Source organism: Gouania willdenowi, chromosome 2 (assembly GCF_900634775.1).
Source record: "Gouania willdenowi chromosome 2, fGouWil2.1, whole genome shotgun sequence".
Classification (NCBI taxonomy): domain Eukaryota; kingdom Metazoa; phylum Chordata; class Actinopteri; order Blenniiformes; family Gobiesocidae; genus Gouania; species Gouania willdenowi.
The window spans coordinates 1,364,788-1,389,443 of record NC_041045.1 but is presented as its reverse complement, the minus strand read 5'-3'; the positions used below and the strand labels follow the sequence as shown (position 1 = coordinate 1,389,443).

The window sequence follows — 24,656 nt, the reverse complement described above, 5'->3', positions numbered from 1 at the left end:
ACTTCAGTGAATGAATGATGAACAAACACTGATTAATGATCATCAAACTTTATAGTTGTTTTTATTTCAGTTTAATCACATTTGATTGGCTTGTGTGTGTGTATGTGTGTCTGTGTGTGTGTGTGTGTGTGTGTGTGTGTGTGTGTGTGTGTGTGTGTGTGTGTGTGTGTCTACAGTTACATCCGGATTAAAATGCTCTGTGTGTCCTTTCCCTCTAATCCGATCCAGATGTTACCTCCAGCAGCCACTGTCACTCAGCCCCGCTCAGCCAATCAGAGCGCAGCAGGCCCCGCCCCCCTCCCTGCAGGAGGAGGAGCCAGTAAATGAGGGACTTGTCTCTGCTGTATTCCACTAGTCCAGCTGTTCCTCACTGCTGCTTTATGGGAGTTATTATGGAGGGTCGGGTGTTCCAGGTCCATGTTCTGGTCCATGTTCTGGTCCAGGTTCTGGTTCTACCCACAGTCACTGGTCTGCACACAGAGGACCTGCTCTCCTATGGTCCTCAGAGTGGAGATGTGGTCCTGGCTGAGGGGGACGATGAGACCTCCAGGGTTCTGTCCCTGCCCAGACCTTTGTACTTCTACAACTCGCTCTTCTCCCAGCTCTACGTGAGTATCATCATCATCATCATCATTTTAGTGACTAAAACTACTCTAATAAAGACTAGAACCTCTCAGCAGTCCACCTCTAAAGCTCACAGCTTTTAAAACACTTTATTAACACACAAATAATGTCTTTTTTATGCATTTATTTATGAAAGTTTTTCCTGTTTGCAGTAGTTTAACTCACATGTTCTCAACCATGGGCTCATGACTCCATTTGGGGTCCCAAGACACAGGGAGGGGGTCCCCAGATGCCTTCAAGAAAATAAGAATATTTCCTCTAACAATTTGAACCCTTTTTGCATATTTTTTACCCTTTTTCTACAACTACACCAAACATCATATTTTAACCTATTTTTAGCATTTTTTCTTCCCATATTTTTTGCTCCTTTTAATGCATTACTTTTCTGCTCATCTTTTCTTCCTTCAGGACATGTTCAACACTTATAAACCCTTTCCACCACTTTTCCACCTAATGTCACATATGTTGACCCATTATTGTCACTTTTAACCTCTTTTCACCGCATTTTATGTTTATTTTTTGCCAATTTAACCACATTCACCATTTGTTATGCCTATTTATTGCCAGTTTAAACTCATTGTTCCAATATTGACACTTTTAACCCTTTTTACCACTTTTTCTGTCTGTTTTTGTCCCTCTAAATTGCAACTTTTGACCAATTTCTGTGTTTTTCAAAAAACCCATTTCACCATTTTTGGTCACTTTGAACACTTTTATTTGTGATTAAAATCAGGATTTCCATCTTTAAGATGACTATAACAATAATGAACGTTCCTGGATAACAGTGGATATTAATCAGATGAATAAATAAATGTGGTTATCACAGATTCATAAAACAATGGACCATCATTTTACTGACTTTATTCCTTTGTAACATCATCATCATAACTTTGTTTTGGACACATACAAGGTCCATAGCACACACAACACAACAGACATATCAACAAATAACTAACTTTGATGTGTGTCATGTTTCTCTTCAGGTGGCGACCAACGGTATCATCTCAGCCCAGGACCTCCCCATGGAGAAGCAGTACGTAGATGATGGTTTTCCCACAGACTTCCCAGTGGTTGCTCCGTTTCTTGCCGACATTGACACCAGCGGTGGTCGAGGACAGATCTACTACAGGGTGACGGAGACGCCCGGCGTGCTCAACAGGGTGGCTCAGGTGTGTGTGTGTCTGTCCCTGTGTGTGTGTGTGTGTCTCCTCCTCTTTCCCACACGTGCACATCTGCTCTCCCACAGGAAGTCCACCGGGGGTTCCCGGACGCTAAATTCACACCCACTCACGCCGTGGTGGCGACGTGGGAGAAGGTGGCGGCGTACCAGGACCCGGCCCGTCGTTCTGGGCTTCCACCCAAGGTAGAGCTGCTCCTCCAGGCTGTGAATTCCTCTGTGACCCCCCTCTCCCCTCCCCCCTCCCCCTCTTAATCTGCCTTTTAACCCCTGGAAGGGTCAGGGGTCGTGTTTTAGGGTCATCAAAGGGAGCTCCCCCATCCTCCCCCATCTCTCTTCCTCCCTCTAATCTTCTATGGCTCTCCATCATCAAACAGGTTTGTTTGTCTCTCAGCTAGCTTAGCTAGCCGTTAGCATGTGGTCTCTAACATGGTGAGGAGATTCAGAATACTGTTTTTACAAATGTGGCATAAAATGCACTTATTAGTAGATTAATGTCTAACAAACACATTATTATGAACCATATTCGTTTGATTTCCTTTTAAAAATTCAACTACTTTACAGTTTTAGAGCCTGTGTTCCTCCATCTTGAAATCACATGATTGATGATGTCACACGGCCCCACTGCCTGTAAACATCCCATTGTTTTCTATTGGAGTGAAACATTCAGCCTGATTTTTAGATCATTTAGTAACTTTTTAGGACATGTAGTAGTTTTTTAGGACATTTAGTAACTATTTCAGTCAAAATCACAACGTGTGCTGCTTTTTTTTGCTCTAAATTTAGAAGATTTTAGGCCACATTTGTAAAAACAGGAGGATCCCGGAACTCAACTCAGAGTAGATTCTTAGACCAAAGGTGGGAGAATCCACCTTCAGTGTCGCCTACTGAGTGGATGAATCCATGCAGGCTCAGCCAATCAGAGAAAAGGAGGAACGTGTTCCTGTTGTGAATTAAAGTTCTGCATTGGGTCCAGCTTTTGGGAACCAGTTCAAACAAAGCAGGGGCTCCTAAAAACCTATCAATCAGACAAACAGAGCTTTGTTGTTCCTGCTGGGATGGAGGGAGTGGCAGAGTTAGGAAAGAAAGAAGAAGAAGAAGAAGAAGCCCATCTGTGTTTGTTCTTCTTTCTTTCTTTATTCGTCCTGGTGCTGATTGATCAAAGCTCCAAACCAGGATCTCTAATCCTCCTCTCCTGGTCCATGATGTCCACTATAGAGGAGCTTCATATTAAAAGCTCTCTGTGCTGCACAATGGGACGCGCTGTTAGCATTAGCATTATTTATTGTTCCTGCTCAGCCCTGTGCAGCAGCTTAAATAACATCTCGTCTCCACTCAGGGCTTTTCTAGCTTCAAGGCACTGGTAACGTTTCTAATTACAGCCTCAGCTTCTCTGGTTTGTTTCTGTGGTGAAGATTCATGTTGGAAAAGCTCAGTGGATCTAAGAAAAGCTGCTTTTTAGCTGCCATGCATCAGGCCTGGCTCTGTGTGTGTGTGTGAGTGTGTGAGTAATGTTCCCACGCTCTCAGCTCTCACAGCTGGGTAGAATCACACCAGTGCTGATCATCCTGTCCATGCTGTAGAGGCAGGACGATGGTACTCTGAGAGGAAGCAGCCGTCAGTGTGTGTGTCTGTGTGTGTGTGCGTTTTTCTGAGTAGACTAAACAGCAGCACTAATAAATAATTGGTGTGTGTGTGTGTGTGTGTAGATCCTCAGGCTCGTGGAAGTCTGAGTTTATCATCACTTTTGTCCTGTTAAAGCTTACTTTGAGTTTTCTGAGAAATAAATGTTGGAAAAGGTAGTGAAATGGGATTTGGTTAAAAAAAAAAAAGAAGTAGGTAAAATTAGTTTAAACTAGCAATTATGGACTTAAAATCATAAATGTGGTTAAATTGACAAAAATGAACATAAAATGTGTAAAAAAGAGGCTAAAAGTGACAATAATGGGTCAACATGTGACATTAGGTGGAAAAGTGGTGGAAATGGTTTATGAGTGCTGAAAATGTCTGGAAAATGGAAAAAATGGGAGTAACGTAGCAAAAATGCATTAAAAAGAACAAAAATGTGGCAAGAAAAAGTGATGAAAATAGATTAAAATATGGTGAGTTTGGTGGAGTTGTAGAAAAAGTGTAAAAATAAGCAAAAATGGCTCACATTGTTCATAAAATATTCTTAGTTTCTTGAAAGTATTTGATGACCCCCTCCCAGTGTCTCACGAACCCAAATGGGGTGCTGACCCCAAGGTTGAGAACCACTGTTCTAATAAATAAGGAGAACAATCGGAGCTCTGAGGGTGTGGTCACATGATGGAGCATTATTAGTAACACATTATTATCAATTTAAAAACGTGGTTGAAGGTTCCACCTTAGGATCATTAATAGACGAGTACATGATGGAGGAGCTCAAAGTAGAGCTGCTGCTCCTCACTTTCAGGAGGAGGTTTTGTTGTGGTACATATTGATCTACAGTGTTGGTTGTTCTCGTGTAGAGTCGTAGATAAGGATGGGGGGGTGTCATGTTTCCACACCACCACCCCCCACCCCCGCTGTGCAGCAGACGGTGAGGTGTGATGAGCTGCTTTGATGTTTGCTGCCTGCAATCTGTTGTCATCCTGCTGTGAGTGTGTGTAAAGGATGACCACACACACACACACACACACACAGTCAATGAAGGCTAACGCCTGCTAACTGCTAACGTGGGATTTGCAACACAGCCTCAGGCTCCTCCCCCAACCACTAATTACTCTGAGCTGCCACGCCCACAAACAGGCAGATAGTTTAAAGATGTTAGTGTAAACAATTAGACACACACACACACACACACACACACACACACACACAGAGGAGGAGGAGGGGGGTGTAGGTGGAGGGGGACATCTGGAGCTGAGCTTGTTTGTCATGAAGACATAGGAAGAGACAGCTGTGGACTCACACACACAGATGTGTTTGTGTGTGTGTCTCTGTGCTGGGATGGGGGTGTGTCCAGTGGGCGGAGCTCCTGATGCTGGTTGTCTCTGTAGATGTTTGTGGGCGTGGCCAGAAGGATCTCGCCCCTTGTGTGTGTGGTTTTTTTTTCCAGTCATATTTTTTAAAATCATTATTAATTATAAATGTATTTAGAGACAAAAAAATCAGGAAACAGGAAGTATAAATAGATACATAGATAATGCACATATTATATGTTATATAATCCACGTTCTTGTGTCCTCAGGTGAACACATTCCAGGCGGTGATGGCCTATGATGAGAGCGACTCCTACGTCCTCTTCCTCTACCCTGAAGATGGTCTGAACTTCTATGGAACGAGACCCAAGGTGAAGACCTTAGACCGTCCACAGGTAAATGAGCCAATGTTTGACACCGTGTGGATCTTCTTCTTCCTTTAGGAGTCGTACAACGTTGAGATTGATTTTCCCGCCCGGGTTGGCTTCAGCAGAGGAGAAGTCACGTATCTGATCTTCTCTCGCACTGAAGGACCTCATTACAGCGTCACCAGTGATGAGCAGAGTGTGAGGAGCCTGAGCCGGTAAATGGAGCTCCTTCAAAAACAGTCACAAATATGTCCACAATTCTCACATGTATTTTTCAAATTTTTCACATGCGTAATTTGAGTGTCGATGTTCATGAAAATAAACACATGAAAAATAAAAAAGAAACGTGAAATTCTAAAAAACATAAAAATCTAAAAAAAAAAAACACCTGAAAATCTGAAAAATGTGAAAAATAAAAAAACATAAAAATCTATTAAAAAAAACATAAAAATCTTAAAAAAAAAAACATAAAAATCTTAAAAAAAAACCCCATAACAATCTAAAATAAAAAACATAAAAATCTAAAAAAAAAAAAAAACATAGAAATAAAAAAACAGCAACATAAAAATCAAATAAAAAAACATTAAAAAAAAATAAATAAATAAAAAAAACATAAAAATCTAAACAAAAAAAACAACATAGAAATTAAAAAAAAAAAAAAAACCATAAAAATCAAATAAAAAAAACCTGAAAAATGTGAAAATTGTGGATACTTTAGTGAATATTTTTGAGACAAATCTCTTGTTGAGCTGTGCATGTTGCTCCGTCCAGTGTCGGTAACACAGGAATCCCAGGACTTTGGTTGTTCCACGTTGGAAACCGTTACTCCTTCAACAACATCGTTCCAGCGTCTGTGGGCGGCACCCTCGCGACTCCGCCCCCTGGAGGTCACTTCCTGTCCAAGGTGAGTACAGTACGTGGGTCTCTGGAGGACTTGTTAATGCTAGTGTTTCATGGTGAAAAGCTGAGACCTGGTTTCAGGGCTCCACCACACCCGAGTACGCCGAGCTGGAGGAGTACTCAGATTACACCTTTGACCCCAACACTCAGGAGGAGGAGGAGGAGGAGGATTACCCTCTGACAGGTGGGAACCAGGAGCACCAACCATCCTCTAACCAACCACCACCTCCTGTAGAGGAGTCTGATCCTCAACCCCAGGTCCCCGCCCCAGAGGAACAACGACCACAGGTACAAACGTCACATGCACGCTGAACGCTGAGTGCACGTGACGCGAACAAAGCGCTTCCCCCTCCACAGCTCCCCCTGGAGGACGTTTATCCTCCTCACAAGAACTTGCCCCCACTAAACCCCCCCCTAGCCCCCGGAGGTCACGTGGTCAGCGTGGACGAGGAGGACGTGGACCTTGACACCGGAGGTACGAAACACGCCAATACACACATCACTACACAATTACTACACAACATGTTTATGGAAGTAAATCAGTGATAAAGGCTGACATCATAGACAGTTAACCTGTAAGACAACACTGAGGGAAATTCTGTGTTCGTACTCTGTGTGTGTGTGTCTGTCTTTCCTCCTGTTTCCACTCAGGTGTTCATCTTCTCCTGATGACCTTCCCTCACTATGTGGGCAGTGTTTAGACACAGAGTGTTTACAGTTGCATTGTAATGGATTATTATTGATAAAAAAATAATACATTACGAGAAAAATACACCAAATGACTCCAAAAATCCCCTCCAAAATAGGTGGAAAATATCCAAAATGACCACACAAATATGTAAAATACCTCTAAAAGCACATGAAAACATGACAAAATGAATCCAAAAACAACAACAAATGCACATAAAATGATAGAAATATTTACAAAATGACAGAAAAATGTGCAAAATTATACAAAACATCAACAACTGCAAAATGAGTGGAAAATATACAAAACTGCAACAGAAATATGCAACATAACTCCAAAAACAAGCAAAATGACGAGAAAAAAAATCACAAAATGAATCTTAAAACATAAAAACAATATTCATCTTGTTAATAAGCACACAACAATCTTTTTCTGTGTGTCTCACTCCCACGCACTGTGAACGAGGAACTCCAGGGTTACATAAGGCTGGAATGAGCCAATTTTCAATGTTTTTCATCATTTCTTCATGAATTCAAAACCTAAAATGTTAGCGTTAGCCTTACAATAATAAAGATGAGGGATGTGAACTCACGGCTGTGCGAGGTCTGCTGTTACTCAGCTATTTGTAGGGTGACAGATCAGATCAGATCATCCCACATGGACCATTAAAGACTAAACTGGTCAGCTGCAGATGTTGGTCTGTCAGTGTAGAACATCTGGAGAAACTCCAAGTGGGAGGAGTCGGTGAGTGTGGGAGTGCTTCTCTAATCTCCCAGATCTCCCAGTATCAGCCCATGACTCACTCCCAGCTCACCATCGTATACAGATGTTGGCCTCTGCGCACACACACACACACACACACCCTCAGCTCCACTCACATTTAACATCGTATACAGATGTTTGCCTCTGCAGACACACACACCGTAAAAACTGTTTAACCACTGTTTATTAACGTGTAAACACTTCTTCTTCTCTCCCAGTGATCCAGTACACCACTGAGAATAAGGAGACATGTGCACGGTAAGTTCATCTCACTGTGATTCTATAAAGATGAATAATAATAAACAACATTCTGATAATTGATAATAACACACAGCAGCGTGATAAATAATAATAAACAGTTAGATAAATAATAATGATAAGTTGATTCCATTGGTCAGCCATCAGATGCTTCTCTCTTTATCACAGCAGCTCTCTGTCCACAGAAGGTCAAAGGTCACAGGCATCAGCATTAGCATTAGCAATGACTTGTGGGAATCACTGCAGACTGTAGTCCAGGAACATAACATCCTCATCATCACCAGAGCTGATGTGTCATGGCCGCCTGCAGATGAATCGGTGACTAATAACAGACCATCAGAGGAATGATGATGAATCCTCCTCTTCCTCTTCCAGGTTCCAGCAGCAGTGTTCCCAGAATGCATTTTGCAGCGACTACACCACTGGCTACTGCTGCCACTGCAGCGCTGGTTTCTATGGAAACGGACGCCACTGCCTTCCTGACGGTGAGGGCGTCGACCTTCCTCCTCCGTCAGGTAAGGAGGGGGTCATTAATGTGTTGATGTGTGTTGATTAGGAGCTCCTCAGCGTGTCAGCGGTAAGGTCAGCGGTTCAGTGACCACAGGAACCTCCACCACACAGCTCAACAACATCGACCTGCACGCTTACATAGTGGTGGGAGACGGGAGGGCCTACACCGCCATTAGTCAGGTGATTCACTCATTCATTCATTCATTCATACATTCATTCATTCTGACTGAGTGTTATTGGTTCAGGTCCCTGAGGCCGTGGGCTGGGCTCTGATGCCAGTGGCACCAATAGGAGAACTGTTTGGATGGTTGTTTGCTCTGGAGCTGCCCAACAGCCAATCAGGCTTCAAGAACACAGGTTTGTGTGTGTGGAGAGAGATTTGTCTGAAAAATATTCACAATTTTAAGATTTTGTTTTAGATTTTCACGTGTTTTTCAGAAACTTCGACACACAAATTACACATGATGTATTTGTGATAATCTCTCCCTATATGTATGACACCAGCCTGACTGTGATTTGCAGGGGCGCAGTTCACACGGCATGCAGAGGTGCGGTTCTACCCTGGGAACCAGCGTCTGACCATCACTCAGACTGGGCGTGGCCTGGACGACCACAACCACCTCAGTGTGGACACGGTGCTGAGCGGCAGCGTGCCCACCATGGTGGAGGGGGCCGAGGTCACCATGGAACCCTTTAAGGAGACCTACCAGTACTACCCCAATGGTAACCATGGCAGCCATACATTCTGTGTATCTGTGTGTGTGTGTGTGTGTATCTCAGTGTGTGTGTGTGTGTATCCTCCTATCCACAGTGGTCACGTCCACCTCAGTGAGGGAGTACGCCGTAACGTCCGCGGAGCGCGGTTCCGAGTCCTTCTCCTTCCAGATCAAACAGAACATCACCTACGGCGACTGTCGCCATGACAACCGCGCGGCGGCGGCGGCCGAGACGCTGCAGATCACCATGGAGCGGGTGTTCGTCATGTACGTGAAGGAGGAACGAATCCTCAGATATGCCATCACCAACAAGATCAGCCCCGTGGGAGGTGAGTGTGAGGCTGGTGCTCAATTACAGGCCTGAGACCCGTAACCACGTTCACACTGGGAAAGAGCTGGGGAGACCTGATCCCACCTCACGACCTGTCCTCTAGGGGCGGAGATTTGACTACAAAATATTCACGCAAAAAAACACACGTGAAAATCTAAAACAAACGCCTGAAAACTGAGACACACACACACGCATCATACTTGTAATTAAAAAGCATCAGGTAGATCTGATCCCACCTCACGGCTTGCCCTCTGCCTGACGTTACCATGGTTACGGTCCAAAGCGGCATGTGGGGACAGACGTCAGGAAAGGATTAGAGAGCAGGCAGTGTCTGGATCTGTGCCATACCCCTGTCACCTGCACGTCAACACACTGACTGAGAGGGTTATGATGACATATCTCACACATGTACAACACACACACACACACACACACACATGCGCAGGCTGCTCCCTGAGCACAGCTGGAAAAGCTTTCTGGGATCAGAGGTTCTATAAACATTGCTTAAGTGGTGTGTGTGTGTGTGTGTGTGTGTGTGTGTGTGTGTGTGTGTGTGTGTGTGTGTGTGTGTGTGTGTGTGTGTGTGTGTGTGTGTGTGTGTGTGTGTGTGTGTGTGTGTGTGTGTGTGTGTGTGTGTGTGTGTGTGATATCCCACCTAGTGACAGATTGCGGTGTGGCGGGGGGTTGGTGGGTAGAATAGCTGCCCTGTGATGTCATGAGAATGAGAGCGTGTTAAAGACTGTGTTCAGTAAAGTTTACAGATTAAAAACAGACGTCATTTATTTTTAACAGATGACACGCAGAATATCATTGATCACATGACCTTTGACCCACTACCTGGGTTTGCAGGTTAGACTTTCTACCCTCTGTGGGTTTGGGGTGAGATTTTTTCCAAAAATATTAACAAATATATCCACAACTTGTTTTTTAAGATTTTCCACATCTTTTTTTAAATTTTATTATGTTTTTCAGATTTTCAGGGTTTTTTTAGTTTTTCACGTTTGTTTTTCAGATTTCATGTGTTCACATGTGTTTCATAAACGTTGTCGACACACAAATTACGCATGTGAATATATTTGTGATTATTTCTTATACACATTTTTCCATTACGCGTGTGTGTCACACACATGGCGTTGGTTCCGTGCCAGCGTTAGCCGGGCTGTAGTATGTTTAGGGCTGGGGGGCGGAGCCTAAAGGTTGTAACAGGTGTGAAGCTTTGATGATGTTCACTCTGTCTTTTGTTGTTTGTGTGTGTGTGTAGGTTTGTGTGTCACCCCTCTTTCCTCTTAAGCCTCTCTAATTATCCTCCGCTCGTCGTCTCCCTGTCATCTGCCCCCCACCCACACTTTGAAGAGTCGCCTCTTCTCTCATAATGAGCCGGAATTAGTCCTCAGGAGATAAAAGCTTTGTGTGTGTGTGTGTGTGCGTGTGTGCGTGTGTGCGTGCGTGCGTGCGTGCGTGCTCGGAGGCTGCCTGTTTTTTGTAAATGTAGTAAGGAATCTGTGATGACGTTTTTAAACTTTTAAATCCTGCAGAACATGCACTGAAATGTGTTTTAACATCACAGCGCTTTTATTGTGAAAGAGTTCTCGATGGATGGATGATGTGTTAAAGCTGTAACGAGTGCTGACAGTTGTGTGTTATAACAACATTGACCTTTAATACTAGACGTGTGTTCCCTAAAGTGTTTTCACGTGTTCTTCTTCTTCTATGACAGGGGTTCTCAACCTTGGGGTCAGGACCGCATTTGGGGTCACGAGACACTGGGAGGGGGTCGCCAGATGCCTTCAAGAAACTAGGAATATTTTCTGAACAATTTTATGCCCATTTTTGCTTATTTTTACAAATTTTCTGCAACTACACCAAACTCACCATATTTTAACCTTTTTTCATCACTTTTTCTTGCCATATTTTTGCTCCTTTTGATGTATTTTTGCTACATTTCTCCCATTTCTGACACTTCTGCATCACATTGCAATGCTTTTTTTTCACTTTCAAGACATTTTCAGTACTTAAAAACACTTTCCCCCACTTTTCAACCTAATGTCACTTTTTTCACCATGTTTCATGCTTTTTTTTGACAATTTAACCACATTCACCATTTTTCATGGACATTATTTGTTCCAATATTTACAGTTTGGACCCTTTTTACCAGAGATGACCCCAGTCTCTCGCCCCCCATGTGTGTTTAACCTGGTCCATATGTGGTGCAGCGAGGCCTCCTTTGGGAAGCAGTCTGTGCTGATTGTTCCATGTGTGTTTGATTGTTCCTGTGATCATTGGGTCTTTAGTTCATAATCTTCTTCTTGTCTCTGCAGTGGAGCCTTCAGGGCCTGAGCTGATTAACCCCTGCTACTCCGGAACCCACGACTGTGACACCACGGCCCAGTGCGTCCCCCAGGACGGGCAGGCCTACCTGTGCCAGTGTGCCACCGGTTACCGTGGAGACGGACGCAACTGTTACGGTAAATATTGTGTTAAATTATTTTTGATTAATTTTCCCCCAGAAAACATTAAAAGGGGGAAAATTTTAACCCCGTTTTACCTATTTCCTTTGGTATTCATTTTTCAACTTCCTTAGTCCCATTTTTGCCCCTTTTCAAAAAGTTCTGACACTTTTTTTTAGTTCCTTTTGCCAATAAATATCCTTTTTTCCTATTTTTGTCAATTTCTGCAGGTTCTATTTGACCCTTTTATCCATTGTTTAATTTTTTCGGCCACTTTTTTATCAAAATAAGCTAACGTTTTGCATCTTTTTGCCCTTTTCCACTATTGTTAACCACATTTTGCCCATTTAAGCTACCTTTTGCTATTACATACCACCTGGTTCCTCATTATTTGCCCATTTTTTGGCCACTCTTGACTGTTTTTGGCCCATTTTAGTCACTTTTCACAATTTTCTAGCCACATTTTTGCCACTTTTGCATCATTTTTGCCCACCTGTCACCATGTCTGCCTCCAGCGGACTGATCCGGCCCACTTTGGGTTCATGCCCGTTATGCCAGATGGCCTGTGTACCCCTGGTTTGTACGCGGCTATAGATGTGCTCCTCTGTTATTAGCCCACAGTGGGGCCTCGATCTCCTGCTGACAGCGTGAGGAAAGCCCCAGGCTCGGCCCTGGTTCCCACACAGGCTCCGGCGTCTCTGCTGGTCCACGTGCACGGAGGCTGCCATCCTCACATGCATGCATGTGTGTGTGTGTTCATACTGTCTCCCTCTGCAGATGTGGATGAGTGCGCTGAAAGCCTGAACACATGTGGAGCTCATTCCCAGTGCGTGAACCTGGCAGGAAGCCATCGCTGCCAGTGCCAGACGGGCTACGAGTTCGGCTTTGATGGACGAACCTGTGTCGGTGAGTCACAGCATCATCATCATCATCACGAACAAACGGCAACTGACAATAATTGACAGTGGTACTGAACCAGTATGTGGAGAGATTTGTCTCAAAATAATTCACAAATATATGCACAATTTTTATGTTTTTTTTTAGATTTTTGTGTTTTTCAGATTTTCACGTGTGTTTCACGTCATCGAGACACAAATGTGAAAATTGTAAATAAAAAAAAATACATGTGAAAAATGTGGATATATTAGTGAATATTTTTGAGAGAAACCAGACAAAAAAACAAAAGAAGAAAGAAGAAGAAACAATTTAATATGCAATAGAAGGGAGACCTGCTCAGCTGCTAACACTACACACGCACACACACACACGCACGCACGCACACACACACACACACACACCAGACAGGAGGGAGGACGGCTGAACATAAACAGTTCTGTGTGTTTGTTACTATGGAATGTGTGGAGGAGTGAGGTCCTGCCAATGTGTGTGTGTGTGTGTGTGTGTGTGTGTGTGTGTGTGTGTGTGTCCTCCTGATGAACCCACACCTTCCCTCTCTCTCCTCTGTAGATGTGGACGAGTGCGGCTCGTCTCCGTGCCATCCCAGTGCCAGGTGTCTCAATGAACTGGGATCCTTCCAGTGCCGGTGCCAGCTCGGCTTCTACGGCGATGGGTTCCAGTGCTCCCAGCAGGAAGGTGGGTTTAGGAAGCTCCCACTGGCCTTGAACACAACACTGCACAACATGTAACCGTGTTAGTTTGTAAATGTTTCTGCAGTTCCAACGCCTCGTCCAATCAGCCAATGTGAGCAGCACAGGGACAATCTGCAGCACAGTAAACAGCCCCTCGGTGCCTTCGTCCCTCAGTGCGACGCTAACGGACGCTACCGAGCGCTACAGGTGGAGGAAGTGACATCACACGGCCTCTGACGCACTGCAGTGGTTTCATGAAATGATGTTTTTTACAGTGTCACGGATCAACTGGACACTGCTGGTGTGTAGACAGCAGGGGGCAGGAGAGACCTGGTACCAGGACGGCCCCTGGGACTCCGCCCACAGACTGTGACAGACCAGGTACAGACATGTTAACACCTGGGTTAATGATAGAGGTCACTCTATTGATGTCTGTCCCACAGAGATACGGGGAGCTGCTCTTCTTCTTCTTCTTCTTCTTCTTCTTCTTCTTCTTCTTCTTCTTCGTCTTCGTCTTCGTCTTCGTCTTCGTCAACTTCTTCTTCTTCGTCTTCGTCAACTTCTTCTTCTTCGTCTTCGTCAACTTCTTCTTCTTCGTCTTCGTCAACTTCTTCTTCTTCGTCAACTTCTTCTTCTTCTTCTTCTTCGTCAACTTCTTCTTCTTCTTCTTCTTCGTCAACTTCTTCTTCTTCTTCGTCAACTTCTTCTTCTTCTTCTTCGTCAACTTCTTCTTCTTCTTCTTCTTCTTCTTCTCCTCCTTCTTCTCCTCCTCCTTCTTCTTCTCCTTCTCCTTCTCCTTCTCCTGACTGTGCTAACAAGCTCTTATTTTGAAAGTCACTCTTTCAGCCTTATTTACAGAAACTGAGCTTCAGCTTTATTATTAATGTATTTGCTTTTAAAGATTGGCTTTATTTGGTGACAGACAGACAGTGTGTGTTACTGTAGCAGGTGGTGTGTGTCAGTGCGTAGCCTGTCAGTGCTGCAGTACGGGGTCATCGCTCATTACGTTGGAATGCAGGAAAAACAGGTGATGTCAGCGGGAGGAGAGGTGTAAGTGAGAGGAGATGAAGGACGGATGATGAGAGGCAGACGCTCTCATTACAACCAACTCGTATGACTTTGTTTTCAGACGTTCAATCATTGTGACTGGTTTCAGGAAGTAGATGATGATGAGCAGCTCTGTTTGTTTCAGTAAGGGAACAAATATGGGGAGAGATTTGTCTCCAAAATATTCACAAATATATCCACAATAATACACATGTATTTTTTTTTGCACATAAAATCTAAAAAACACGTGAAAATCTGAAAAATAATTGTGGATATATTTGTAAATCTCTCCCCATAAACACACTGGGTTTAAAAAGAAAATATCAGAGGAAAATCTAGAGAAACTTTTGACCTTTGATGATGTTTTCCTCTCAGATGAACCAGTGCGTCCTAAAACCCAGTGTGAGAACCACAGGGACGGGGTCCACAGCTCTGAGGGCCCCCCTGTGGTCGGGGCCTACGTCCCTCAGTGTGACGCTGAAGGACGCTACACGGCCCTGCAGTGCCACGCCTCCACGGGTCACTGCTGGTGTGTGGACAGCAGGGGGACGGAGAGAGCAGGGACCAGGACTCCACCTGGTACAGCTCCCAGGGACTGTGACAGACCAGGTGAGACAGAGCTTTACTAGTGATGGAGCCATTTTCTTCTTCTTCTTCATCATCCCTGAGAACGTTTCTACGTGTCCAGATGAACCCCAGCGTCCTAAAACCCAGTGTGAGCAGCACAGAGAGCGAGTCCAGAGCCCAGGACCAGAGGGACGTCCTGTACCAGGGACACTAGTACCACAGTGTGACTCAGAGGGACGGTACCGGCCTCAGCAGGTTTGGACCTCCTCTGTTCTCACTGAGCACAACCACACACGTCTTCTTTAGTTACAACCAACAAATAAACCATTCACATTATTAACTCAGTGTGTGAAAGTATCTGTGCTGTCCCTCTATTAGCAATTAGTAGCTTTTTTCAGTCAGTTCTGTGTGTTCCAGTGTCACGGCTCCACTGGTCACTGCTGGTGTGTGGACAGCAGGGGGCAGGAGAGACCAGGGACCAGGACTACACCTGGGACTCCGCCCATAGACTGTGACAGACCAGGTGAGATGGACTGATGTGAAGCCCCTGCCTCCATGTTTCTAAGCTTCATAAACCCTTCCATTGTTGTCCAGATGAGCCTCAGCGACCACAGACGCCCTGTGAGCAGCACAGAGAACGACTCCAGGCCTCCGATGGACTCCCATTGGTTGGAGCGTACGTACCCCAGTGCCACCACGCCCATGGACACTACCTACCACGACAGGTGGGTATCCTCCTATTGGTTAGTACTTAATGAACATCTGAGCTAAAGCCCTGCCTCTCACATCACAGTGCCACGCCTCCACGGGTCACTGCTGGTGTGTGGACAGCAGGGGGCAGGAGAGACCAGGGACCCGGACGGCCCCTGGGACTCCGCCCATAGACTGTGACAGACCAGGTGAGATGGACTGATGTGAAGCCCCTGCCTCCATGTTTCTAAGCTTCATAAACCCTTCCATTGTTGTCCAGATGAGCCTCAGCGACCACAGACGCCCTGTGAGCAGCACAGAGAACGACTCCAGGCCTCCGATGGACTCCCATTGGTTGGAGCGTACGTACCCCAGTGCCACCCCCATGGACACTACCTACCACGACAGGTGGGTATCCTCCTATTGGTTAGTACCTCATGAACATCTGAGCTAAAGCCCTGCCTCTCACATCACAGTGCCACGCCTCCACGGGTCACTGCTGGTGTGTGGACAGCAGGGGGCAGGAGAGACCAGGGACCAGGACTACACCTGGGACTCCGCCCATAGACTGTGACAGACCAGGTGAGATGGACTGATGTGAAGCCCCTGCCTCCATGTTTCTGAGCTTCATAAACCCTTCCATTGTTGTCCAGATGAGCCTCAGCGACCACAGACGCCCTGTGAGCAGCACAGAGAACGACTCCAGGCCTCCGATGGACTCCCATTGGTTGGAGCGTACGTACCCCAGTGCCACGCCCATGGACACTACCTACCACGACAGGTGGGTATCCTCCTATTGGTTAGTACTTAATGAACATCTGAGCTAAAGCCCTGCCTCTCACATCACAGTGCCACGCCTCCACGGGTCACTGCTGGTGTGTGGACAGCAGAGGAGAGGAGAGACCAGGGACCAGGACGGCCCCTGGAACTCCGCCCATAGACTGTGACAGACCAGGTGAGACAAACTAAAGGCTTTAAACGCCCACAGGTTTTTATTCCAGACTGACGTGTCCACGTTAATGTTCAGAGCGAGCTCAGACGGTCTGTGAGAGGACCAGGGACGGCCCACAGTCCTCCAGTTCAGGAGCGTTTGTCCCTCAGTGCGATGCTGAGGGACACTTCCTGCCTCGACAGGTGTTCGTCAAGCCGCCTCCCGCTTCTAACCGTAGCTCTGATGCTAACATTCACACTAGTTTCCAGCTGCAGTCGGCCTTTGTGGGAGAATGATGATCTTTGTTTTTATTCTCCAACACTACTGCATGTTGTACTTCCTTTTCCTGACTTTAACTGGTTCTAACTGGTATCAGCCTGTAGCGTTAGCACTAATAGCATGCTAACACTACCGTCCAACGTCGTCACACCTGATCTGTGTCTCTCTCATGTTTCAGTGTCATGGCTCCACTGGTCACTGCTGGTGTGTGGACAGTAGAGGAGAGGAGAGACCAGGGACCAGGACTACACCTGGAAGCCCGTCTGTAGACTGTCACAGACCCGGTGAGACAAACTGACCTGTCAGAGGCTGCAGTGGGAGGAGCTTCAGCTGTGGAAGTCCCAGTGCGTTAGAGACTCAGGGATGCGTTGTTTTAGCAACCATTAGCAGCGTTCATTAGCCTTTAGCAGCATTTAACAACCACCTCAATTAGCCTTTAGCAATCTTTAGCATCCTTCATTAGATCATAACAGCCTTTAACAATCCCGAACAGCCTTTGTGAGCATTTTGTAGCCTTAACCAATCTTTAGCAGCCTTCTTTAGCCTTTAGCAACCTTTTGCAGCCTTTAGCAACCATATTTAGCTTTTAGCATCCTTCATTAGATCATAGTAGCCTTTATCAACCATTTGCAGCCTTAATTTGCCTTTAGCAATCTTTAACAGCCTTTAGCAGGCTATATTAGCCTTTAAGGCGAAGCTTCACATGGTGTCATTAGAGACTCAGTCATGTGTGTGTTGTTTTAGTAGCTCCTGCGACGCCTCAGCCTGAGAGCGTTTGCCAGCGATGGCGTGCTAGTCTGATCGAACACTATGGAGGGAAGGCGGAGCCTCAGCAGTACGTGCCTCAGTGTGAGCCCGACGGACAGTTCAGGTACGTCCTCGAGGTTCTAACTTGTGATTGGATGATGGAAGGCTGACTCCGCCTCTCCCACAGTCCGGTCCAGTGTTATGGAGAGACCACCTACTGCTGGTGTGTGGATCAGGACGGGCGTGAGGTCCCTGGTACCAGGTCCAATGACGTAGTCAAACCTGCTTGTGAGTACTTCCTGTTTTATTATCCTACCCACTGTTCATTGGTCCATAGCACAGAGGTGATGCTCTGATTGGTTAGAGTGATGCTAATGCTGCTAGAGTCCTGTTAGCATTCAGAATGATTAGGTATGAACTCTGTGACCTCCACAGGTATCTCCACTGTGGCTCCGCCCACTGTACGCCCACTGCCACGCCCCAGTGTGACCCCCCCCACCCAGCGCGGCCACCACCCTGCTCTACGCCCAGGGACAGAAGATCGGAGCACTGCCATTGGACGGCACCAAGCTGGACCCCAGCCAATCCAAAACGCTGCTGACGCTGCACGTAAGAAACAACATGTGACCAGGAGAGAGCCTTAGCCCTTAGTGCTAGTCTCATAAATCATCTCTTTTATTAAACACTGACAGGTGTTAAAAATGTATGATAAATTGACTAAATAACACCTTCTTTAAATCTTTACTGCTTTTAAAATGTTCAAACCACAGTCGTCATTTATTTTCACTGCTCAGTAACAGATGACATCACATCCTGTTGGTCTCAGCATTGGTTCCTATTGGCTTCTCATCCATTGTAAAAGCTGCAGTGCATGCTCCGTCACTCTTTCATCATTAAATCTGTGATCGATCTCATGGGTTTTATGAGGACGTGGACTTAAGTTAAACACTATCAGCTGGCTCGGCTCAGCTGGGGAGCTTCAAGCTGAGAACACTTTGAAATGGTAAAAACCAGCGTGGTCACAGACGGCTTAGCTGAACCAGGTTTAAACTATAAGCCTGGTTCTACTGAGAACACTTTGATGAAATACCCCGTTTGTTTGTTTACCAGTTTATTCATCTTTAATTTATCCATACGTTTATTTGCTTGTTTATTTATAACTTTGTTTATCTGTTTATTAAAATTTGTATCTGTTTGTGTGTTTGTTTGTTGTGTTCCAGGGTTCCATCGTGGTTGGCATAGCCTACGATTGTAAGGAGAACAAAGTCTACTGGACGGATCTTTCTGCTAGAACCATCCACAGAGCAGCTATGGTTCCTGGAGCTGAGCCTGAGATCCTCATCAACAGCAGTAAGCCCCGCCCCCTTTACATCATCAAAGCCCTGTGTGTGTGTGTGTGTTAGTTTGTATCTGTGTGTGTGTGTGTAGACCTGGTCAGCCCTGAGGGTCTGGCGGTGGACGTAAAGCGTAGGTTGATGTTCTGGGTGGACTCCACCCCTGACGTGATAGAGAGAGCGAACCTGGACGGCAGTGGGAGGCGGAGCCTGTTCGACATGGATCTGGTGAACCCGCGGGCCATCATTGTGGTTTCCTCCACTGGGTAAGGAGTGTGTGAGTGAACCATTTGGTCTCCCAGCATGCATCAGTCCCTCCTCTCCTCTGTAGAACCCTGTACTGGACCGACTGGAACCGAGAGGCTCCAAAGATCGAGAGAGCCACGGTGGACGGAACCGAGCGCAGAGTCCTGGTGTCAGACGGGGTGGGTCTGCCCAACGCTCTGACCCACGACCCCTCCACTGGACACATCTGCTGGGCTGATGCAGGTAAGACCCTGATGTGGACCTCATCAGGGTCCATGGACGTGTGGACGTTTTTTTTCCCTGATTTTCACGTGTTTTTTAGGTTTTCAGTTTTTAAAAAAAGATTTTTCACATGTTTTTCAGATGTTCATGGTTTTTTATAATAGATTTTTGTGTTTTTTAGATTTTATCATTTTTTTTTCCAGATTTTCACATATTTTTTAGATTTTAACACACTGTAGGTTTTTTTTTTTTTTTTAGATTTTCATGTGTTTTTTTTTATGTTTTCATGTGTTTTAAAAAATAAAAGGAATTTACGTGTTTTTCATAGGTTCACGTGTTTTTTTTTAATATTTTTACGTTTTTTAAAAATAGATTTTTGTGTTTAAGATTTAACGTGATTTTTAAATATTCATTTTTTTCACGTTTGTTTCAATTTTCACATGCGTTTTTTTAGATTTTCACTTTTTTTTATTTTCACGTGTGTTTTAGAAACTTCGACACAAATTATGCATGTGAAAAATACATGTGAAAATTGTGGATATTTTTGAGACAAATCTCTCCTCACACTGGTGGAAAGTTACACCAGTTTCAGGAGGAACATGATGTGTGTTTCAGGCACAAAGAGGTTAGAGTGTATTTCTCCTGATGGTTCTGGTCGTAAGGTTCTTCATTCCAACCTGAACTACCCGTTCAGCATGGTCTACTACAGGCAGCACTTCTACTACACAGACTGGAGGAGGTGATCAGTAATCAATAATCGGTGTGTGTAGCAATCAATGAGGAGTGTGTAATCAGCGTGTGTCTCCTCAGGGACGGTGTGATCGTGGTGAGCAAAGGCAGCAGTCAGTTCACAGACGAGTACCTGCCTGAGCAGCGCTCTCACCTGTACGGCATCACCGTGGCAACCACGCACTGTTGAGAAGGTCAGTGAGTGTGCACGCACACACAGCTTAACGCTGATTGGTTTAAAACCAGGATTGTCAAGTGTTCAGTGGCCAAACATGGACCAGTTTGCACATTTTTAGGTGGGAAAATGATCAATTTCCACATTATTTTGCCTTATAAATATATGTAAAATAATGGAAGTTAGACAATAACTGATCTTTTAATCACCTCCAGTTTGATCATTTTTAGGCCGGACTACCGGACTCAAAACGCCCTCACTTTGTTCCTTCTTCTTCTTCTTGTTGTGTACACTAGTGGCCAAGGGGCCCCATTTTTCAAATTACTACTACTTCGTTAATTCTCGATAATTTCCAAATTTATGGGAACAGTTGTGTGATATATCATTTCAAAGGTAATTTAACGTAGATTATGATTATGCGTCGCACAATTCCATTAGGGGCCCGACACCCCCCCTTTTTTTTCAGCATTCTCCATTAGTCGTTTTCTCATTTATTTGTGAGTCAAATATTGCGATAGTTGGTGTTACTGAATCATTGACACATACCTATATATAAATGGGGCGCTTTACTCCGTATGTGCCCGGGGGCCCCCCCTTCTTTTACTCAGTGGAACAGAGTTATTTGACTGAATTCTCAGGAACGTGGTACGTGCTATTCGGCGCGGAGACGTTCATCAGAACTTTATTTATTTGGGAAAAATGTGTGAACACTAAGAGGGGGTCTTCAGATGCCTTCAAGAAACTAAGAACATTTTCTGAACAATTTGAGCCCATTTTTGCTTATTTTTACCCTTTTTCTACAACGACACCAAACTCATCATATTTTTACCTTTTTTCATCACTTTTTATTGCCATATTTTTGCTCCTTTTTATGCATTTTAGCTACATTACTCCCATTTCTGACACTTCTCCAATGCCTTTTCTGCACATTTTTTTCCACTTTCAAGACATTTTTCATAAAATTAAAAGGTTAAAATATAGTAAGTTTGGTGTAGTTGCAGAAAAAGTGTAAAAATAAGTGTGTGTGAAACTCTAAAGTACTCCTTCTTCTTCTGTGTGAGACAGGGATCCACTAATGGTGGCGGTGCAGTGGCGCTAACGTGTCTTTGGTGCTAACGTTGAGGAGAGACGGCGTATGTGTGTGTGACCTTTACACATATTAATTAACCCACTGTTTGTACATTTGTTTCATACCTCAGTGTGACTCTTTACTACTGTACCGTTTGTGTGTGTGTGTGTGTGTGTGTGTTTGTAAAGTGTGTGTGTGAGGAGAAGTAGCCAATCAGCGCTGCCCTCTGTTAGCTCAGATGCTAACATTAGCCTCTGTATAATGTGAGCTTGTTAATAAACTGTGATGTGAGACCTGATGATGCTTCAGCTGGACTTTATTCTTCTCACAGCTTCAAAACTCAAACATGGAACTGAAATAGTGTCCGTTAAGCTCCGCCCCCTCTCGTTAGCTTCACCTGCCCACCTTTCCCAGGCGGTGGTCAGTCTTGGGGTCAGCGATGATGGCCTGCACGGCTACGATGGCCTCGTTGATCTTGGTCTGCAGCTGTCTGAGCTCCTCTATGTGCAGCAGTCTGAGGATCTGAGCCGCCTCGTTGAGGGTAGCGTCTATAAACACACATGGAGGAGACGTTTGGTTCTTGACTCTTAGATGGTTCTAGAAAAGCATGTTCATCGCTCACCTCCAGTGTCGAAGCCCAGGATGTGTTTGTCTAACGTGACGGGAATGCCCTGTGAACACAGTCAGAGCATCGTGCGCCGGCGTTTTATTAACAGAGGTATGTCTCAATAATAGTCACAATTTTAACATCTTTTTTTATATTTTTACAATTATTATTTTTTTTTAGAATTTCACAACTTTTTTAGAAGTTCACATACTGTATGTTTTTAGCTTTTCACGTGTTTTGTTTTGGTTTTTAGATTTTCACATGGTTTTTCCAGATTTAACAATGTGGTTTGGAATTTTTTATTCTATTTTAGATTTTGACGTTTTTATAGATTTTCATGAGTGTTTTTTAGATGTTCACATTTCTTTTAAATTTTCATGTGATTTTTCAGAGTTAAATTTATTATTTTTATTTTCACGATGTGTTCTTTACATGTGATTTTTTTTTTTACATTTTTGTGTGTTTTTTCTCTCCACGTTTTTCAAGAAACATTGACACATTAAACATGTGAAAATCTGAAAATCACATTGTGGATATATTTGTAAATATTTCTGAGTGCCTCACCTCTTTGTTGTGACTCGCCTTGGCAATGGCGTCAGGCGACAGACGCTCCTGGATCAGGATACGGATGGCCTGAGACGTTAAACAGCGCGTTACATCGTCATCATGTCGCCCCCAAGTGGTTCAAATTTATATTACACTAAACTCAACTATTAGGAACATTTCCCACCTTCAGCATCACCAGGTAGTCGTCATGACGCTGAATCTTCAGGATGTTGCTCAGAGCGGTGACGCCAGCTTTGAAGTCTGGAGAGTTACCTGCAGAGGTACACACGTTACTACACACACACACACGCACCAGCGCGCACACACACGTGCACACTTACTGTCCAGGTTGACTAGCGGGTCCACAGACGTGTCTCTGTTTGTAGTCACAGGAGGACAGTCTTTGTATTTCTCCACTGAGGAAAGGGCAGAGGTCACTAAATCAGAAATTCTCAACCTTGGGGTCAAGGCCCCATTTGGGGTCATGACACATAGGGAGGGGGTTGCCAGGTGCAATCCAGAAGAAGCTAAGAATATTTTTTGAACATGTTCAGCTTGTTCAAGACAGAAGTCTTACCGTTGTCTCCGTACTCATAACGAACCGCTAACCCCAGCAGCCAATCCAAGGACTCCTTCCTCTGCTGCTCTGCAAAGGGACAGCTCACGTCCTGCAGGAACTACACACACACACACACACACACACACACACACACACACACACAGAGCTTTATGTCTGTGGGCTGGTCACATTGAACTGGTTCCACACTGGTTCCACCTTGTTGAAGGCTGTGGGCCAGTCTGAGCTGTGGACGTTCCTCAGGCTTCCTCGGTCCTCTATCTTGTAGTGTCTAATCTTCTGGTCCTCCAGCCACACGATGCAGTTCCTGTACTGGGACTCATCTGAGAGACAGTAGACGGACATTAAAGCTCAAAGAAGACTTTCTGTATTTCCCCCACATTTTGTGTCTTGTGTAGTTTTTGTTGTCGCTCTGCCATTTTTGTATATTTTTTCTTGTTATTTGTGTTTTTGAGGTAATATTCTATGTTTCTAAAGACATTTTCTACAGTTTTTGGTGTAATTTTGAAGCACTCTTGTGTGTAATTTGTGTATTTATGTTGTCGTTCTGCCTTTTTTTGTATATTTTTCTTGTTATTTGTTGTAGTGTTTTATGTTTTTGAAGTCATTTTGTAAATGTTATATAGTCTTTTTGTGTGTTTTTGGAGGCTAACATTATAATGTGTCTACAGTTGTATTATTGACTACCTGCAGTTATTGATCTATACGTGTTAATGATAACAATGTACAGGACCATTGAAATACTGTTTCTACGCTTTACAATCGACGTTTTCTACAGCTGTATTTAGAGTTTACTGAACTCCGAACAAATGAACATATTAATAAGAGCTTATATGGGGTGTTTGTGCAGCTGTTAGTGTTTTTAAAGTAACAGATATCTTTAAATATCATGTTTTAGTAAACGGAGTTCGGAGCTCCGTCCCCTCGTTAGCGGCTCTCCGCCTCTAAACTGCGGCTTAAATGTGTTTCTTTGTCACCTGAGCAGTCGAAGGTGTCCGGGTTGTGATAATCCAGAGCCGTGAGCTTCCTCCGAAACATTTTAGCAGCTTTATTACAGATTAACACTCGTTTAATTTACAATTCTACAACTGCTGTCGCTACGTGGCTATGATGCGCATGCGCTATCCCGCAACGACTTCTTCTTCGGGTCTTTAATGTCGGTTGGAGAATGAGTTACCGCCCTCTGCTGTAAATTAGTGTGAACTGTAAGTCTGCCTTTAAAAGGAATCTACTTTTAATTTACCTAGTTTTACTCGCTAAACAATTACAATTAATTAATTTGTTAGCCACTTTTATTAGCCTAAGTGAAAACTAGTTTATTCTCTGAGTGGAACCTGCATTAAAATTAATTTGTTAGCCATTCTTGGGTTTTTCCTGTTGTCTTTTATTGAGCTGTCATGACAATACATTTCCCCAATACGGAATGAATAAATAATATTCTGTTATTCACCTTTATTAGCTAGTTTTTACCTGCATTAAAATGAATTTTTAACTAGTTTTACATCCTCAAGGAGAAGCCAATATAAAGTTTTATCATGAATTGTCATTTTCTTCCTAAAATGTTTTTTCTACTTCATT

The 24,656-nt window shown here is 44.3% G+C and overlaps 3 protein-coding genes across 3 annotated transcripts in view; 1 reads left to right on the top strand and 2 right to left on the bottom strand.

Annotated features, from left to right (window-relative positions):
- The window catches only part of mrps9 (mitochondrial ribosomal protein S9), a 465,929-nt gene that overhangs the window by 14,747 nt on the left and 426,526 nt on the right, over nt 1-24,656 (bottom strand). Inside the window, exon 12 of the mRNA XM_028463176.1 lies at nt 12,343-12,350. The gene's annotated coding sequence lies outside the window, so the exon portion shown is untranslated. The remainder of the gene's footprint in view (nt 1-12,342; nt 12,351-24,656) is intronic.
- nid2a (nidogen 2a (osteonidogen)) lies at nt 222-21,646 on the top strand. The gene is given in 40 exon segments (XM_028462892.1): nt 222-608; nt 1,608-1,793; nt 1,871-1,987; nt 5,013-5,114; nt 5,187-5,326; nt 5,883-6,015; nt 6,093-6,299; nt 6,369-6,486; nt 7,680-7,719; nt 8,095-8,204; nt 8,276-8,409; nt 8,475-8,586; nt 8,752-8,952; nt 9,041-9,274; nt 11,595-11,741; nt 12,501-12,629; nt 13,191-13,316; nt 13,398-13,519; nt 13,588-13,693; nt 14,735-14,968; nt 15,048-15,181; nt 15,344-15,449; nt 15,521-15,651; nt 15,720-15,825; nt 15,897-16,024; nt 16,093-16,198; nt 16,270-16,397; nt 16,466-16,571; nt 16,644-16,750; nt 17,005-17,110; nt 17,571-17,697; nt 17,761-17,861; nt 18,009-18,067; nt 18,069-18,182; nt 18,794-18,923; nt 19,002-19,173; nt 19,239-19,396; nt 19,991-20,114; nt 20,186-20,298; nt 21,345-21,646. Coding segments are annotated over 39 exon segments (5,235 nt in total). The 5' UTR covers nt 222-323; the 3' UTR covers nt 20,295-20,298; nt 21,345-21,646.
- rtraf (RNA transcription, translation and transport factor) lies at nt 21,647-24,232 on the bottom strand. The gene is made up of 8 exons (XM_028463250.1): nt 24,056-24,232; nt 23,277-23,401; nt 23,079-23,178; nt 22,843-22,917; nt 22,686-22,774; nt 22,520-22,588; nt 21,971-22,019; nt 21,647-21,896 (listed from the first exon to the last, which is right to left on the bottom strand). The coding sequence occupies exons 1-8, from the start codon at nt 24,114-24,116 to the stop codon at nt 21,742-21,744; spliced, it is 723 nt and encodes a 240-aa protein (XP_028319051.1). The 5' UTR covers nt 24,117-24,232; the 3' UTR covers nt 21,647-21,741.

Excerpts from the sequence above, each read along its gene's own strand:
- rtraf (XM_028463250.1), bottom strand. The coding sequence starts at position 24,116 with ATGTTTCGGAGGAAGCTCACGGCTCTGGATTATCACAACCCGGACACC. Across the intron at positions 23,402-24,055 it reads GGACACCTTCGACTGCTCAG|ATGAGTCCCAGTACAGGAAC; the intron begins GTGACAAAGAAA and ends ACTGTCTCTCAG. Across the intron at positions 22,918-23,078 it reads TTATGAGTACGGAGACAACG|TGGAGAAATACAAAGACTGT; the intron begins GTAAGACTTCTG and ends CCCTTTCCTCAG.